The sequence below is a fragment of the Pongo abelii genome, chromosome 4 (assembly GCF_028885655.2).
Source record: "Pongo abelii isolate AG06213 chromosome 4, NHGRI_mPonAbe1-v2.0_pri, whole genome shotgun sequence".
In the NCBI taxonomy this organism is placed as follows: Eukaryota; Metazoa; Chordata; class Mammalia; order Primates; family Hominidae; genus Pongo; species Pongo abelii.
The window spans coordinates 401808-417079 of NC_071989.2; the positions used below are offsets into that span (position 1 = coordinate 401808).

At 54.2% G+C, this 15272-nt stretch overlaps 1 protein-coding gene across 3 annotated transcripts in view; it reads left to right on the forward strand.

Annotated features, from left to right (window-relative positions):
* The window catches only part of AHRR (aryl hydrocarbon receptor repressor), a 114526-nt gene extending 99845 nt beyond the window's left edge, over positions 1 to 14681 (forward strand). For all 3 annotated transcript variants that reach the window (XM_024247102.3, XM_024247106.3, XM_054555309.2), the window contains 5 exons: positions 389 to 525; positions 4474 to 4673; positions 9022 to 9083; positions 9365 to 9506; positions 10412 to 14681. In XM_024247102.3, coding sequence (XP_024102870.2) covers positions 389 to 525; positions 4474 to 4673; positions 9022 to 9083; positions 9365 to 9506; positions 10412 to 11393 — 1523 coding nt within the window. In that variant the 3' untranslated portion in view covers positions 11394 to 14681. The remainder of the gene's footprint in view (positions 1 to 388; positions 526 to 4473; positions 4674 to 9021; positions 9084 to 9364; positions 9507 to 10411) is intronic.
* Positions 14682 to 15272: the final 591 nt, after the last annotated feature.

A 15272-nucleotide genomic window follows, 5' to 3' on the forward strand; every position in this document is an offset into this window, starting at 1 on the left:
CGCAGAAGCCTAAAATAATTCACGGAAAGTTTCCACCATGACAGTACGATTGACCTTAAATCAAAACAGCAAAGCCCAGGGACCTACATGCAAGACCCTTTTATAAAGCTAAAAACAAGCAAGATGAAACCATTGGTCCATCGTCATCCATGCGCATGTACTAAAAACGATGTTTTTAAAGGCAAGGGATGACGAAGGCAAAATTTGTCTGAGTGACGTCTAGAGGGATGCTGGGGGCGGGAGGATCGCCCAGTGATAGGGTTTACGTGACCTGGCACGTGAGAGCTATGGGCGTGTTTGTTGCGTGCTCTGTGCATGCGGTTGTGCGTGTGACCCGTGTGTTTTGGCTTCTCCAACCACCACACCCCTTGGCCCCTATGGTCTGCAGGAGATGACGCTATCCTGGGGAGGCTGCTCAGGGCCCAGGAGTGGGGCGCAGGCGCACCCACCGAGTACTCGGCCTTCCTGACCCGCTGCTTCATCTGCCGTGTGCGCTGCCTGCTGGACAGCACCTCGGGCTTCCTGGTGAGTGCGTGGGTCCCTGGCAGGGGGCTCCCAACATCTGGGATGCATTCCTCTGGTGTGGAAGGAAACAGAGGGCAAGAGGGGTGGGGGCGTTAAACCACATGTCCCTGGTGGAGGGGGGAGGGCCTGTGCTGAGCTCTGTGCACCCTGTGATGGTGTGGGGCGTTAACCCATGTGTCCCTGGTGGAGGGGCGAGGGCTGGTGCTGAGCTCTGCACACTGCGATGGTGTGGGGGCGTTAACCCACGTGTCCCTGGTGGAGGAGTGAGGGCCGGTGCTGAGCTCTGTGCACCCTGTGATGGTGTGGGGCGTTAACCCACGTGTCCCTGGTGGAGGGGCGAGGGCCGGTGCTGAGCTCTGCACACTGCGATGGTGTGGGGGCATTAACCCACGTGTCCCTGGTGGAGGAGTGAGGGCCGGTGCTGAGCTCTGTGCACACTGCGATGGTGTGGGGGCGTTAACCCACGTGTCCCTGGTGGAGGAGTGAGGGCCGGTGCTGAGCTCTGTGCACTGCAGTGGTATGGGGGTGTTAACCCACGTGTCTCTGGTGGATGGGAGAGGGCTGGGCGCTGAGCTCTGTACCTGGCGATGGTGTGGGGCTGTGACGCCTCTGGGCATGCGAGGGGATGCGTGATGAGTCAACCGTGAGGCCTGCTGTGGTGGACAAGCCAGGTCGATGAAAATGTAAAACTCTGCAGTAGGTTTATACTCTAGTTGTACCTTTATTTAAAACTTATTAAAATATTTTTTAAAATGTGCCCCACATCTGCCAAGGGCTGGCAAGCTGGGAGAGCCTCCGGCTGTGGCTGGCGTGAGTGGCTGAGCCCACGGCATCTGCTGAGCTTTTTGGTTTCACCCTCTTCTCTTGCAAACAGATACTTGGGGTTCTCACTTCTGCTATTTGACCATTTCTTCTTCCACCTCCTCATTGAATCAGAGATTCAGGGCATGTCAGGACATGTCAGGGCATGTCAGGACATGTCAGGGCAAAGACCTCCCACCCTGTCCCAGACCCCTGCTCACCTTGCAGACCCCCCAGGCACTGTGCTCCCCCTGGTCGAAGCACAGTCAGCCCTGGGTCACAGCCCCTCAGAGCCCCAGTGGTGGCCCTTGCTGTCTCCTGGCTGCAATTCAATACCACAAGGCCCTCTGACCGCAGCACCCCACAAGGCCCTCTGACCCCAGCACCCTAGCTGGGTGGGCCCCCTGGGCTCCGCTTTCCACCCATTTGTGGACCCATGACCTCCTGGGGACCTTGGGTGCAGACCGTCCCCATGGCAGAGGCACCTGTGGGTCTGCCTGTTTCTGTGTCTTTCCCACCCACTGGGTGCCTGGTGGAAGGACCAGCTCTCCACAGGCCCCAGATCTGTTGCCACGCACACGCCCCAGGGCACATCTTTCATTTAGGTAGCTAGTGACAATAAAGTTTTATTTATTTATTTATTTATTTTTGACGGAGTCTCGCTCTGTCGCCCAGGCTGGAGTGCAGTGGCGCAATCTCGGCTCACTGCAAGCTCCGCCTCCCGGGTTCACCCCATTCTCCTGCCTCAGCCTCCTGAGTAGCTGGGACTACAGGTGCCTGCCACCACGCCTGGCTAATTTTTTTGTATTTTTAGTAGAGACAGGGTTTCACTGTTGGTATGTTGTTCTAAATTTTGAGGAAATTAAGATACTTTTATTGGCTAAGGAATGTTGTTCGTTTTTTTAAAATTATATAACCAATTCCTGGTTAATTAAAAACTCTTATTTCTAGATGACCCAAAATTGGAAGGATTTTACTATGCAGCCACTGGAATATAGTTTAAAATGAAATTGTCAAAGAGCTGAATGGAGGAAACAAGCCAGAGAAATTAGATTGACGCTGAAATGTTGCAATAAGGTTTATACAAATACGTGTCTGATTCTGTTTTCCCATTAAAATCCATTCATCCACAGCACCATAAAGGGCTCCTGTATTGACAGAGAATACACCAAGACCCTGCAGGACCTCACGGCTCTTCCCGGCTTTCACCCTGAGTGGTGCAGTCTGGGCAATGCGGGTGTCATGGAAGCTCCCTCATGCCACCCACAGGGCCAACTGAAAATGGTAGTTTTTGAGATTCGGCTGAAGTTAACTTGGGAGCTTGAAATCAGCCGTGTTGGGAATATTTATACTAAAAAAATTGGCAAACACTGCATATCCGGGAATTTTTCCCCCTGGAGAGCTAGATGTTAAACATTTCCCAGCACACCACTGCCTTGAATCCCCACCAATTGTGTGACTGCTACACAGCAGGTGTTCATTATTTGTTTAATATATCCTTGGACAGATGGAAAGATGGGTGAATGGATGGATGGATGGGTGGATGGATGGGAAGATGGATGGATGGATGGACAGATGGAAAGATGGGTGAATGGATGGATGGATGGTTGGATAGATGGGAAGATGGATGGATGGATGGACAGATGGAAAGATGGGTGAATGGATGGATGGATGGTTGGATAGATGGGAAGATGGATGGATGGACGGATGGATGGATGAGTGAATGGATGAATGGGAAGATGATGGATGGATGGATGGATGAATGGGAAGATGGATGGGTAGGTGGATAGATGGACAAATGGATGGATGGACAGATGGATGGGTGGATGGATGGATGGGAAGATGATGGATGCATGGACAGATGGATGAATGGATGGGAAGATGGATGGATGGATGGATGGATAGATGGGAATATGATGGATGGGTGGAAACATGGATAGATGGATGGATGGGAGGATGGATGCATGGACAGATGGATGGATGGATGGGTGGATGGATGGATGGATGGCTAGATGGACAGATAGATGGGTGGATGAATGGATGGGAAGATGGATGGATGGATAGATGGGAATATGATGGATGGGTGGAAACATGGATGGATGGATGGGTGGATGTGAAGATGGATGGGTGGATGGATGAATGGATGGATGGATGGGTGGGTGGGTGGATGAATGTATGGGAAGATGGATGGATGGATGGATGGGTGGGAATATGATGGATGGGTGGAAACATGGATGGATGGATGGGAGGATGGATGAATGGATGGATGGATGGGAAGATGATGGATGGAAACATGGCTGGATGGATGGGTGGATGTGAAGATGGATGGGTGGGTGGATGGATAGATGGATGGGAAGATGATGGATGGATGGATGGGTGGGTGGATGGATGGGTGCATGGATGGATGGAAAGATAGATTGGTGGATGGATGGATGGATAGAAAGATAGATGGATGAAATAAGGATAGAGAGAGGGTGGAGCCACATTGTGGGGTGATTCTTCCATAGAAGGCAGGAGTACCCCGAAGGCCCTTGGTAAACAACTAAATTATACATCAGCCTTCCCTTTGTAGAGAGATATTTTATTTTATTTTATAACAAACTCCTAGCTTACTTGCTGGCTTTTAAAGTCTCACTGTACACCCTAGATAAATAAAATCAAGTTGTGCCTAAATTTTATCATTACAGATGAAGAATTGGTAATTTAGAAATGGAGTGTTAAAGCTGAAACAATCCTCGGAGATCATCCACTCCTGCAAATTCTTGCCAGGGTGTTGGCCGCTGGCCTGGCTGTGGGTGGGTGGGAGGTCCCACAGGTGCAATTCGTGCCCACCTGCGCGTGGGGTGGCGCACATGAATGTGCACAAGCACACACGCGGGAGGGAACCTGTCAATTAAAGGCAGTCGCCACGACTCCAGAGAAACTGGGAGTGGGGGATGGTTTCAGGATGATTCAAGCACATCAAATCACTGTGCAGGCCCAGGGGTCACAGGCTTGGCAGCTGCGGCTCTGCTGTCCCGAGCTGCTCATGGTGAGCTGCCTCCTTGCAAATTCCAGCCGCTGTCGCGCCCTTGAGTTCTGTGTCCTGTGACCACCTTGCCAGGCCACTTTGTGAACACGCCTTCCTCTCTGTCTTTAAAACACCAGACGATGCAGTTTCAAGGAAAACTAAAATTCCTGTTTGGACAGAAGAAGAAGGCGCCGTCAGGAGCCATGCTCCTGCCGCGGCTGTCGCTGTTCTGCATCGCGGCACCCGTTCTCCTCCCCTCCGCAGCGGAGATGAAAATGAGGAGCGCGCTTCTGAGGGCAAAACCCAGGGCAGACACTGCAGTCACCACGGATGCAAAGTGAGTAAGACTCGCCCTTCACAGCCGCATGGTGCCTGCTGGCGGCCCCCACAAAACACCTCCACGCTCAGTGTTTTCTGTATCTTCTTTCATTTCCAGCCAGTAATAAAATAAGTTTTGTGTTGTAAAGTCATTACACAACATAGGCAGCAACGATTAGATGAAACAGTGTTTTTCAAACTTGTACTTGCAAACTGGCACCAAACGTTGCCTGTATCGATTCATTCCTAAATCATCCTGTTACAGAACCAGTTCCAGAATAAGTGCCCTGACCCTGTGTCCTCAAGGGAATGGGGGGTTGGCTGTGGCCCCTGCCTTTCTCCACCTCTCGGCTGCCCGCTCTTCACACCATCTGTCTATGGACAAGTGGAGGTGGTTCCTGGCTGCAAGAGATGCCGGAGAAATGCGTCCCTGGTGGGCAGATGGAGGGTGAACGGCACAGCTGCCCGTCCAGCTGGTCCTCGTCCCTGGCCAACCCAGGCCTATCCCACAGCTTCCTCAGCCTTTCAGAAGGAGAGGACACCCTGTTGGTCCCCGAGCTTGTTGGTACTAGGGACCAGTTTGGTGGAAGACAATTTTTCCACGGACTGGGAGTGGGGGGATGGTTTCAGGATGATTCAAGCACATTACATTTACTTACTATGCATTTCATTTCTGTTTTATTATGTTGTAATATATAACAAAATAATTATACCACTTGGCATAATGTAGAACCAGTGGTAGCTCTGAGCTTGTTTTCCTGTAACTGGGAGGCCCCATGGTGGGGGTGGGGGTGATAGGAGACAGTGACAGATCATCAGGCATTAGATTCTCATAAGGAGCTTGAACCTAGGGCCCTTCCTCACGTGCACAGTTCACAACAGGGTTCACACTCCTGTGAGAATCATGCCCCAGCTGAGCTGACAGGCAGCGGAGCTCCGACAGTCATGCGAGCAGTGGGGAGTGGCTGTAAATACAGATGAAGCGTCACTCACTTGCCCGTGGCCTACATCCTGCCATGCAGCTTGGCTCCTAGAGGCCATGGACGGGTACCGATCTGTGGCTGGGGGCTGGGGACCCCTGCCCTTGGGGATTCGTGCCTGTAGTTTCCTCGAGTGTGTTAAGTCTGTCTTGCGTGCTGGGAGAGATGCAAATGCTGTGCCTATAGAAACTGTGTTCCACCTGCTGGGAACACACCAGTGAGGAAGGGCCGGGGCCGCCAGGATGCCAGAGATCCAACTTCCTCTCAGAGAATTGTGCAGGACCCCTTCCCTGGCCACCTGGGCGAGTCGCCGCTCCTGCCACTTCCTCCTGGGACAGCCTGATGGGGTGGGGCTGAGTGCAGGGCAGAGGGGTGGTCTGGGCTGGCCCTGCCCCTGCCCCCTGGCCCTCAGCCCCCGGTCCTTGGCTGTCGGTGAGGTGCTCCTGCTCTGTGACTCCGAGACCCCCCGACTTGTCCTCAGCCCCTCGGTGCTGCAGGCCCAGGCCCTGGTAACCAAGTGCAGCTCAGCCTTGTCCTGCAATCCTGCAGCTGCTATTGGGCAGCCCGCTTTGTTCATGGCCTCCCCACTCTGTGGGTAGCAAATACTGAGTGGGAAAGAAATCTTAGCAGGCATCGAATTCAGCTCCCCAGCCCAGTGGGAATCTCTGCCACAGTCCCCAGGAGTGATTGGCTGAGGCTGCACAAACCCCACACAGAAAACATTGCTGGGTTCAGACAGAACCTTGAGAGCAGATTCTTCCTGGTGTGACTCGAATCTCACTGCCTGGAGTTGCCACGGCCCTGTGTTGGCTGAGCGCTCTCTGCTCTGTTTGCCTTGCCCCTGGGTTATGGTTTCCAGATATATCCTGATTCCAATGCTTCTCCTCTGTGCATGGACAGCATCCGGGGATGTTCACAGCAGGTGGAGCCATGCTGACTGGAGGAGACGTCCCCGCCCTGTTCTGGGCACTGCCTTTACTGATGTACCTGCTGTGGCAGGCGCATTGGGGCGATCTTAAGTTGCAGTCACGTGTGTTGCCTTGTAGTCTGACTTTGGATTCTACCTGCATTCCTTAACTTCCGTTAGTATTAAATTTCATTTTTTAGGTGCAGTCTTGACTGACCTTGTCAGAGTCCAGGCTCCCGAACTAGTTTGAGATCTGGGACTCAGCAGCACCTGGTACGCTGCTGTCCCTCCCATTCTTTGGCGCCTTTGACGGGCCAGCACATCTTCTGTATTCACACCCGTGCCCTTCGTGGGAGCACCAGGACCTGCCACTGAGCCCCCTCTGGGAGGACCCCGTCACACACCTGCTGGCTTCCAGATGCAGAGGATACAGCTGAGGGCCCTTTCACCCCTGGGGGCCTGCTAAGGAGGACCTTGGAGGCTCTGGGACCCCCTGCTCAGTGTCCAGGGTTGACTGTGAAGGGCTTCCATCTGCAGGCCCCAAGGCCACCTTGCCGGCACTCACAGTGCTCTGTGTTGTGGGCGTGAGTTCCATCCTCACCTTTGACCTCTTTAAGATAACCATTTAGACAGCTCTACAGTCTGACAGCAGCAGCAGTTATTTGAAGGTTTTCATGCTGTGTTGGTTTCCACGTTCGTTACTCATTTCTGCTCATGAGCGGCTTCTGCCTGGGCCCTGCCAGCCCCACCTCACTGCTGCTGTCTGAGGGTGGACAGAGGGCAGCTCCAGGGACGGCCAGGATACGGGCCAGCCTGCTGAGGCCCACACATCTCTGGAAGGTTTTAAATTAAATTTATGTACCTTATTTTAAAGGATGGAAATGTAAAGCGCAAGGGAGGAACGCAGAATTCTAAAGGGAAAAGAAGTAAATGCTACACAGGTGCACAGAAAGCACAGAAAGCGACCTGGGGTCCCTGCAGGGCTCGGGCCCAGGTCTTCCAGCACCTACAGGGACCATGCAAACCCTGGAACACTGTCCTCTGCTTACCATCACCGTGGAGTTTCCACTGCACATGGCGAGCCTGGTCTTCCCTGGGAGTTCCCAGCCCTAGAAGCAGTGGGGACGCAGCCCCCTGGTGTCAGAGCCAGGCAGGGCAGGCCTGGCCCTGTGTGCGCACAGCCCTGTCCTGGCCCTGGAGTGGAGCTTAGGTGTGGGATCACGAGCTCAGGTGTGGGGCCGAAGGTCACAGCGCTCCTCCTGTGGCCTGGACGAGACCCCCTGTGGGGCTGTGAGGGCGGGGTGGAGCACAAGGCACATAAAGCTGGCACACAACTTCAGCTCAACAAACATGTTATTCAAACTCAGAAGGGGGAAGAAAACCTGCCAGACCAAGAATACTGACTCCCACGTGCCAAAGGCTTTTGGAATTCTCCCCACCCTGCTCTGAGCTGTGGGCCAGCTTTCAGGATACACCTTGTGGTCCACCAGTCCTGAGCCACAGGACTGGTCCCGGGCACTACAGTGGTGCAAGATGCAAGGTGCATTCCGCAGAATCAGAGCCCTGAGGCAGTGGCAGCAGCCTCCAGCAGCCCCCAACAGCAGCCCCCGTGGCCCCCAGCAGCGGCCTCTAGCAACCCCCAACAGCCCCCCAGTCTTCCACAGCTTTTCCCGCAGGGGTTTTGTGACATGATCTTGATCTGCCTGTTCCTGAAGCCCATACTGTGAATTCCTCTGCTCGCCATAATTCACTGGGACCCCCATGTCAACACACCCTGTGCTTTGCAACCATTCATGGACATACATGGGGCATTGTGAGTCTTGTGTTAGTCATGGGCCCCCGGTCAGCCTCTGGCCCTGGCCCTCCTGGAGGTGCCCAGAGGACAGAGAGGAGGATCTGTGGCTGTGGGGCCAGTCAGATGGGTTTGAACTCAACTCTGGGACCTGCTGGTGGGACAGTGCTACTTACTGTTTCTTTTGAAAAGCAAAAGAAAATAGAATCTACCAGGGTGAGTTGTTGGGATTTAAGATTTGGATCAGTGTGATGCGTGTGTGGGTACACACACATGTCCCATGTGAGTTGGTCTCCAACTCACCTCAGTGTTCACTTCCTGGAACATAATTGCCTGGAGTCATGAGAATGGACTGTATTTTCTTTCTGGCCGTCCAGGAAAAAGAATATAAGCTCTAAAAATCATCCTATGATTTTATCCTTCTACTTTCTGAAGCAAATTCATTAGCTCTTCATTGGCCTGAAAAGTGACATGACTTAGTATTTTCAGTAAATCTGTAACTGAGAAAATAACTTTACACGCTGTAAAGAATTAAACAAGAGTGAATTGTTTCTGTCTTCAGTGCTCAGGTGTGACAGCAATACCTGTCATTATTAATTTCCACCATCGACACGTGTTTAATCCACATGTCATCTTGTTCATCTTGTTCATCTGTCACATGTCACATGTTCATCTGTGTTCTTCACAGAGTAAAAGCCACCACCAGTCTGTGCGAATCGGAACTGCATGGAAAACCCAATTACTCAGCAGGTACTTAGAACATTTCTTATCTGATCTTTTCCACGTGGGTAAAATGTGTTTCTGCCCTTGGAGAGCTTCCCTGCCCAATGGAGATGTTGGCGTATTCCATGGAAAAGCCATTTTGCAGAGACTTAGTGTCTGTCCTGCTGTGGACAAGTGCTGTTCCTGGGCTCTGTTCTGTGCATTTCTGAGGAGCCGATGGGTCCTGCCTTGCTGAGAACAAGCAACCGTCTTCCAGGAGCTCCTCAGCTCGCACTGTGACAGCTTCCTCCCCCTCTAAACCCCAACAGGAAGGAGCAGCAGAGAGAGCGGCGTTTTGGTGCTCAGGGAACAGACTGACGCTGGCCGATGGGCACAGGTTCCTGCCAGGGCCCCATGCCTGTGCCTCCGGGGTGGCCCCGACCTTGTCCTCGACCCCAAGGGGGGCTCAGGGTAAGTGGTGCCAGGCAGCCTCCCCCAGCCCTGGCAGCTCCCTAAGTCACCATGGAGGCCAAAGAGCGGGTAGGGGAGTGATTAAGAAGAAAAATAAAAAAGACGACAGCAGCCTTGGCCACCACACGAGCCACAGCTAACCTTGCTCTCTGTGGAGCCGTCCATGCAGCTTCCAGGGCTGGAAGTCACGCATATCACTGGGGACTGACCCCGGGAAGCAGTGGCCCAGGGATGTCGGGATCAAGGATGCCCCATGGGCTCTGGGACCCGCCCTCACCTGTCACTCGGACCCTGGGTCACCTGGCTCCATCCTGATCTTGCATTTGCTCAGAGCCCTGTCTCCCCCCTCTCCCTCCTCAGGGCCTGCCTGCCACCCAGGTGGGCCTCCTCCCCTTTCGTAGCCAGCCCAGCTGTGCACCATAGGCCCCTCCCCACTCTCTAGGTCACCATCTCACAGTCAGGCAGTGCCAGTCCCAAGGCACGTGGTGTCCTATTGGTCAGCAACAGAGCTTGGCCACAGAAACTGCTGCACATGGTGTTTTCTGCTTTGCAGTTCCCTGGGACCATTTGCACTGCCCTTCCCCACCCCTAGCGCTAGTGACTGGTGTGGCTGACACTGGACAGCTGGCATAGGCCTCACAGAGACACCTCCCTGAAGCCTGCATCCTCACCCCACCCTGGGCCTTCCTCACTCACCCCAGGCACACCGTGGGGGTGGGGTGCTGGCACAGCTTCCTGGGCTGCTGGGTGGGTTAGAAGGGACAGTACAGCGTGGGGTCGGTGTAGCAGCCTTGGAAGATTTAGCATCGTCCTAATTTAGTAGCCTCCCTTAGAGATCCCCACCCAAGGCAGCCAGACCTGGTGTCTTCAGCTGCTGTCAAATGGGCCCCGTCTTTTCTCTGCAGGGACAGGGAGGAGGAGCAGCACAGGATGCTGAGCAGGGCCTCTGGAGTGACAGGGCGGAGGGAGACTCCAGGACCCACAAAGCCCCTGCCCTGGACAGCAGGAAAGCACAGTGAGGATGGTGCCAGGCCAAGGCTGCAGCCCAGCAAGAATGACCCACCCTCCCTGCGCCCCATGCCCCGCGGCTCCTGCCTGCCCTACCCGTGTGTCCAGGGCACTTTCAGGAACTCACCCATCTCTCACCCGCTGAGCCCGTCCCCCAGTGCCTACTCCAGCCGGACCAGCAGACCCATGCGGGATGTCGGTGAGGACCAGGTGCACCCTCCCCTCTGCCACTTTCCCCAGGGGAGCCTGCAGCACCGGCTCCCTCAGCCTGGAGCTCAGCGTTTTGCCACGAGGGGCTATCCCATGGAGGACGTGAAGCTGCAAGGTGTACCGATGCCTCCGGGGGACCTGTGCGGTCCGACGCTGCTGCTAGATGTGCCCATCAAGATGGAGAAGGACTCTGGGTCTGAGGATGCTGCAGATGGCTATGTGCCCAGCCAGGTGTGGCTGGGGGCCACTGACAGGAGCCATCCAGCCACCTTCCCTACCAGGATGCACCTGAAAACAGAGCCAGACTCTCGGCAACAGGTGTACATCTCGCACCTGGGGCACGGCGTGCGGGGGGCTCAGCCCCAGGGGAGGGCCACTGCTGGGCGCAGCAGGGAGCTGACCCCTTTCCACCCTGCACACTGTGCTTGCCTGGAGCCCACGCACGGCCTTCCCCAGCCGGAGCCTCCCCACCAGCTCTGTGCACGGGGCCGAGGTGAACAGTCCTGCGCCTGCAGAGCTGCTGAGGCTGCCCCTGTGGTCAAGCGGGAGCCCTTGGATTCGCCCCACTGGGCTACTCACAGCCAGGGAGTGGTGCCCGGGATGTTTCCCAAAAGTGCCTTGGCCACGCTGGTCCCGCCCCAAGCTTCGGAGTGCACATTCCTGCCATAGCGCAGTGACCACCGTCCAAGCTCAGATCTGTCCGTCTACACTCAGATGCGTTGGTGGCTGGGCTGCCCTGCACCTGGTCAGACCGGAGCCCATCCTAAGACACACGCTTTGCAGAGCTGTGCATGCGCAGTCTGCTAGTCTGTGTGTGCAGCATACACAGTAGCCTATCCTGAATTCTGTAAAATATCCCAACAGTTCTTAAATGAAAACTGGCCTTAAATCTGTTCAAGCATGACAGCATTTCTCTTTGAGAATTAAAATCTTTGGGAAAGTGATCATGGCTGGACAGCGTCATGCCCCGGAGGCAGCAAGTGCCCGTCCCACGGCCGCCAGGTCCACAGTCGGGGATGAAGCAGTCGGGTGATGCTCCCAAGTCGGCAGTCGGGGATGAAGCGGTCGGGTGACGTACCTAGCTCAGCCCTCCCAGGCCACCTGCAGCTCCCGGCCTGTGCTGTGCAGGCAGGGTCAGCCCATCACCACAGTGCGCTGTAGAGGCCAGCACACGGCAAATTAGAAATACAACTCGTGGAGAAAGGGGTCTGTGAGCCCACTCATAGAGGAATCTAGAAAGTTCCAGGCAGCAGAGGCTGGCAGCGTGGGTCCCACACTACCCCACACTGTGCGGCAGGTGCTCCGTGGCACCATGACAGAGTCTGAGGCCAGACCTGGACTGGAAATTGACAGCATAACCCCTGTTCCTTCTGGACATCTCCTGAGTTCTCAGTGGGTCTCTGCGGACGGTTCTTACTAATCTGCCTCTTGGTACATCACGTAGTACAGAGTTCACAGACTCCGGGTTTGGAAGTACAGAGAAACACACAACGTAAAGACACAGGAAACTGCGCTGCCTGTGGGGGTTTCTCTCTGGCTGGCTGTACGGTTCACTCAAATGAGGGTTCCCATTGCCATCCTAGGAGAATAATTAGGGACAAGACAGACAAGTATTACTAGCATTAAAACAGTTGTAAAGGCGATATATTCTGAGAGTAGGAAATTTGGATACAAAAGCATAAGTCAGAAAGTGAAGGTCACCAGTCCACCAACCCGAGATAACTTACAGCTGATGGTGCAGTGCAGGCTTCTTCCACGGTGTGGCCTGGAACTGCACCCGGCTGCTGCGGGCATCAGATCAGGGTGTAGAAGTCACCCCAAGCAAAAGGAAGCCAGACAGTGAGGCCCTGGGGTGTGGCTGCAGCTGGGCCCACCTGTGCAGGGGCGAGAAGGCCCCATCCTCAGGGACAGGGCATCGGCGCCCTGGCGTCAGCTCCACTGGGAGTGGCAGGAGCTGTGGGAGCCCATGGGTGAGGGACCCGCCACCCCGCCGCACCGTGCATTCTTTCTGCCTGCTGTGTGGACGCCCTCTCTGTTGTCGGTGGCTTTGAGGTGTCAGTGCTTACTTAGACCCTGGTTTAATGCTGGACCCATTTGTTAAATGCACCTTCACTTTGTCAAAACCCAGGTTTGGTTGGCAGGACTGGGTCTTCTGCCCAACGCCAGGTGCCTGCACCTCTCAGTGGCCTGGTTCTTGGACAGTTTGCCCCCACATGGCAGGGATAGGGATAAGGATCTCCTGTCAGAACTGGAAGAGAACAGCCAACCATCTGAGCCCAGAGTCACAGATCCATGGTGGCCTCCTATGACCCCCAAGCCTGCCGAGGGGGCTCTCACCCTCTGCTTAGCCAGGGGCGCCTTTCAAAAGGTGACCTCCGTGCTGTGCTGTCGTGGGTGTGAGACATGCTCATGGCCTTCCACTGCCATCTGTCCCTTATCTGATGCCTAAACTCATGATGGGGACAGAGCTACCCAGGGGCCAGCCATGGGGTGACCAGCCACCTGAGGGTCAGTCACCTGTGGAGAGCAGGCACCTGTGAAGACCAGGCACCTGAGGACTGGCCCCTACTTCCCACTTTGGCCCTACGCTGGCACAGAGCCCCTCTTTATTCATTTCTCATGCTGAGCATGGCACACTTCTGGCCTCTGGGCATTTATGGATTTAAGACCAGGATGGTATTTCAGAAGCTTCCCACTTCCTTCCTATTCTAACCGAGTGTCCAGCTCCTTTGCTGATCATAGAAAGACCCTTAATAATTAGGCCTGCAGGCTGGGCGCAGTGGCTCGTGCCTATAATCCCAGCACTTTGGGAGGCCAAGATAGGAGGATCGCTTAACCCAGGAGTTCAAGACCAGCCTGGGCAACACAGGAAGAACATGTCTCTACAAAAAATAATTAAAAATCAGATCTGCTGTATCCCTGAAAAAGTCTCGATCAACATGCATGTTCCACTCTTGGAGTTCCCTGTCCTGAGGGCCAGCCACATCCTGTGTCCTGGAGCTCAGCCCTCAGCAGCTCTCTTCAGCCTGGGCGCCGCCTGGGTCCCAAACGTGGCAGCTGCTCTTCCAGTCTCAGGGCCGAGGAGGGCAGGGAGCTCAGTGACTGAGAGTCTTTTGTATCACAGGTCTCGAGTGTCCTGGAGCCAATGGCTGTCACTGGGAAAAACACCAGACCCCAAAGATTGAATCAGAGACGTGGCTGCGTGTTTGCGATTGTAGCCAGGCCCTTCAGTGCCATCAAAGGAGCACTGGGGTCTCCTTAAGCACAGACAGCAGCCCCTGCCCAGGAGGCTTCTTGACCACGTCCTGCCCTGCAGCCTCCCAGACCTTTAGATGCGCCCCCGTTCAAGGCCCTCCTGGTGACAGGTGCCAGATTGAGTGGTGGGTTGCTGCCAGGCAGGCCGTGCTGTGTTGACACTGCACTCAGCAGATGGGTGTCGGCTCTGCCGGTTTTGTGGTGTGGGGACCCCACAAGGAGGCTGCGGCCCTGAGAGCCTGGGGTCAGCGAGGTGTCCGACATCCCTTCCTCAATGGCAACAAAAACTCCCCAAGTCAGCACTTTTGTTATTTTATAGCCACAACCCTCTTGGAAAACAGTGGGGAAGACTGTGGAACATAGAAGGTGAATGGATGTATCACTTCTCTCTAAAATGTCATTGTTAGCACTAATTACAGGTTCATATTTTTCTGTTTATGTAGCTTTTCCCTATATAGCTGAAAAAGTATTAAAGTCAAATATAAGGTGGGAATGGGATGGAAGGGAGGAGATCAATACAACTTATATTTTTGCAGTTTCTACTGGAAGAAAAAAGTTTTCAATACCTAGACCAACTTGTTGAATTTTTAAAATTTATGCATTATAAATGCAACTTTCTCTACTGCTTTCTCAGTGCCTTTAGGAAGCTTTCAAATTTTTTTGTACTGTGGTTTGTATTAAATTTGCAATATTGATGTAAAATACATGACATGCTAGTATATGTTTAACAAAAATTTAAATGTCTGCGAACATCTGCGTGATTTTCCAAAGTCACTTTATTTCCTTTAAAGAGTGTGCTGGTTAATCTACATTCTAAGACAGCCTTTCGCCACTAAATACAAGGCAGCAATAAAAATAAAAATTCTAGAGCTGCAAGCCCCGTGAAGGAGGAGAAAATGCCTTCCATCTCCCTGCTCCTGACCAGTGGCACTGCATCTAGAGAGGGTCTAGGCCCCCCTCCCCTGTCACTGAGGGTCAGGGCCCCTCCTGGGTGCTCTCAGGATGTCCCAGACCTGATCCGTCCTGTAAGAAGCGAGGAGGGTAGAGCTGAGGGCACTGTGGTTCCAGGGCCATGCAGGGTCCACCCTGCCCCGCACAGGGCCTGCATGACAAGCCCATGGGAAGGGGGAAGGGCCCAGGCAGATTGTGGCCGGACCCCTCAATGCCATCAAAAAAAGTGTTGGGGTCTCCTTAAGCACAAATGGCAGTCCGAGGCCCAGGGAGCTGCGCTTTTGTTTCCTTTCAGGTATCTTTAGAGCCCGCGCAGCCCCTGCCAGGCCTCCTTCGCACCCT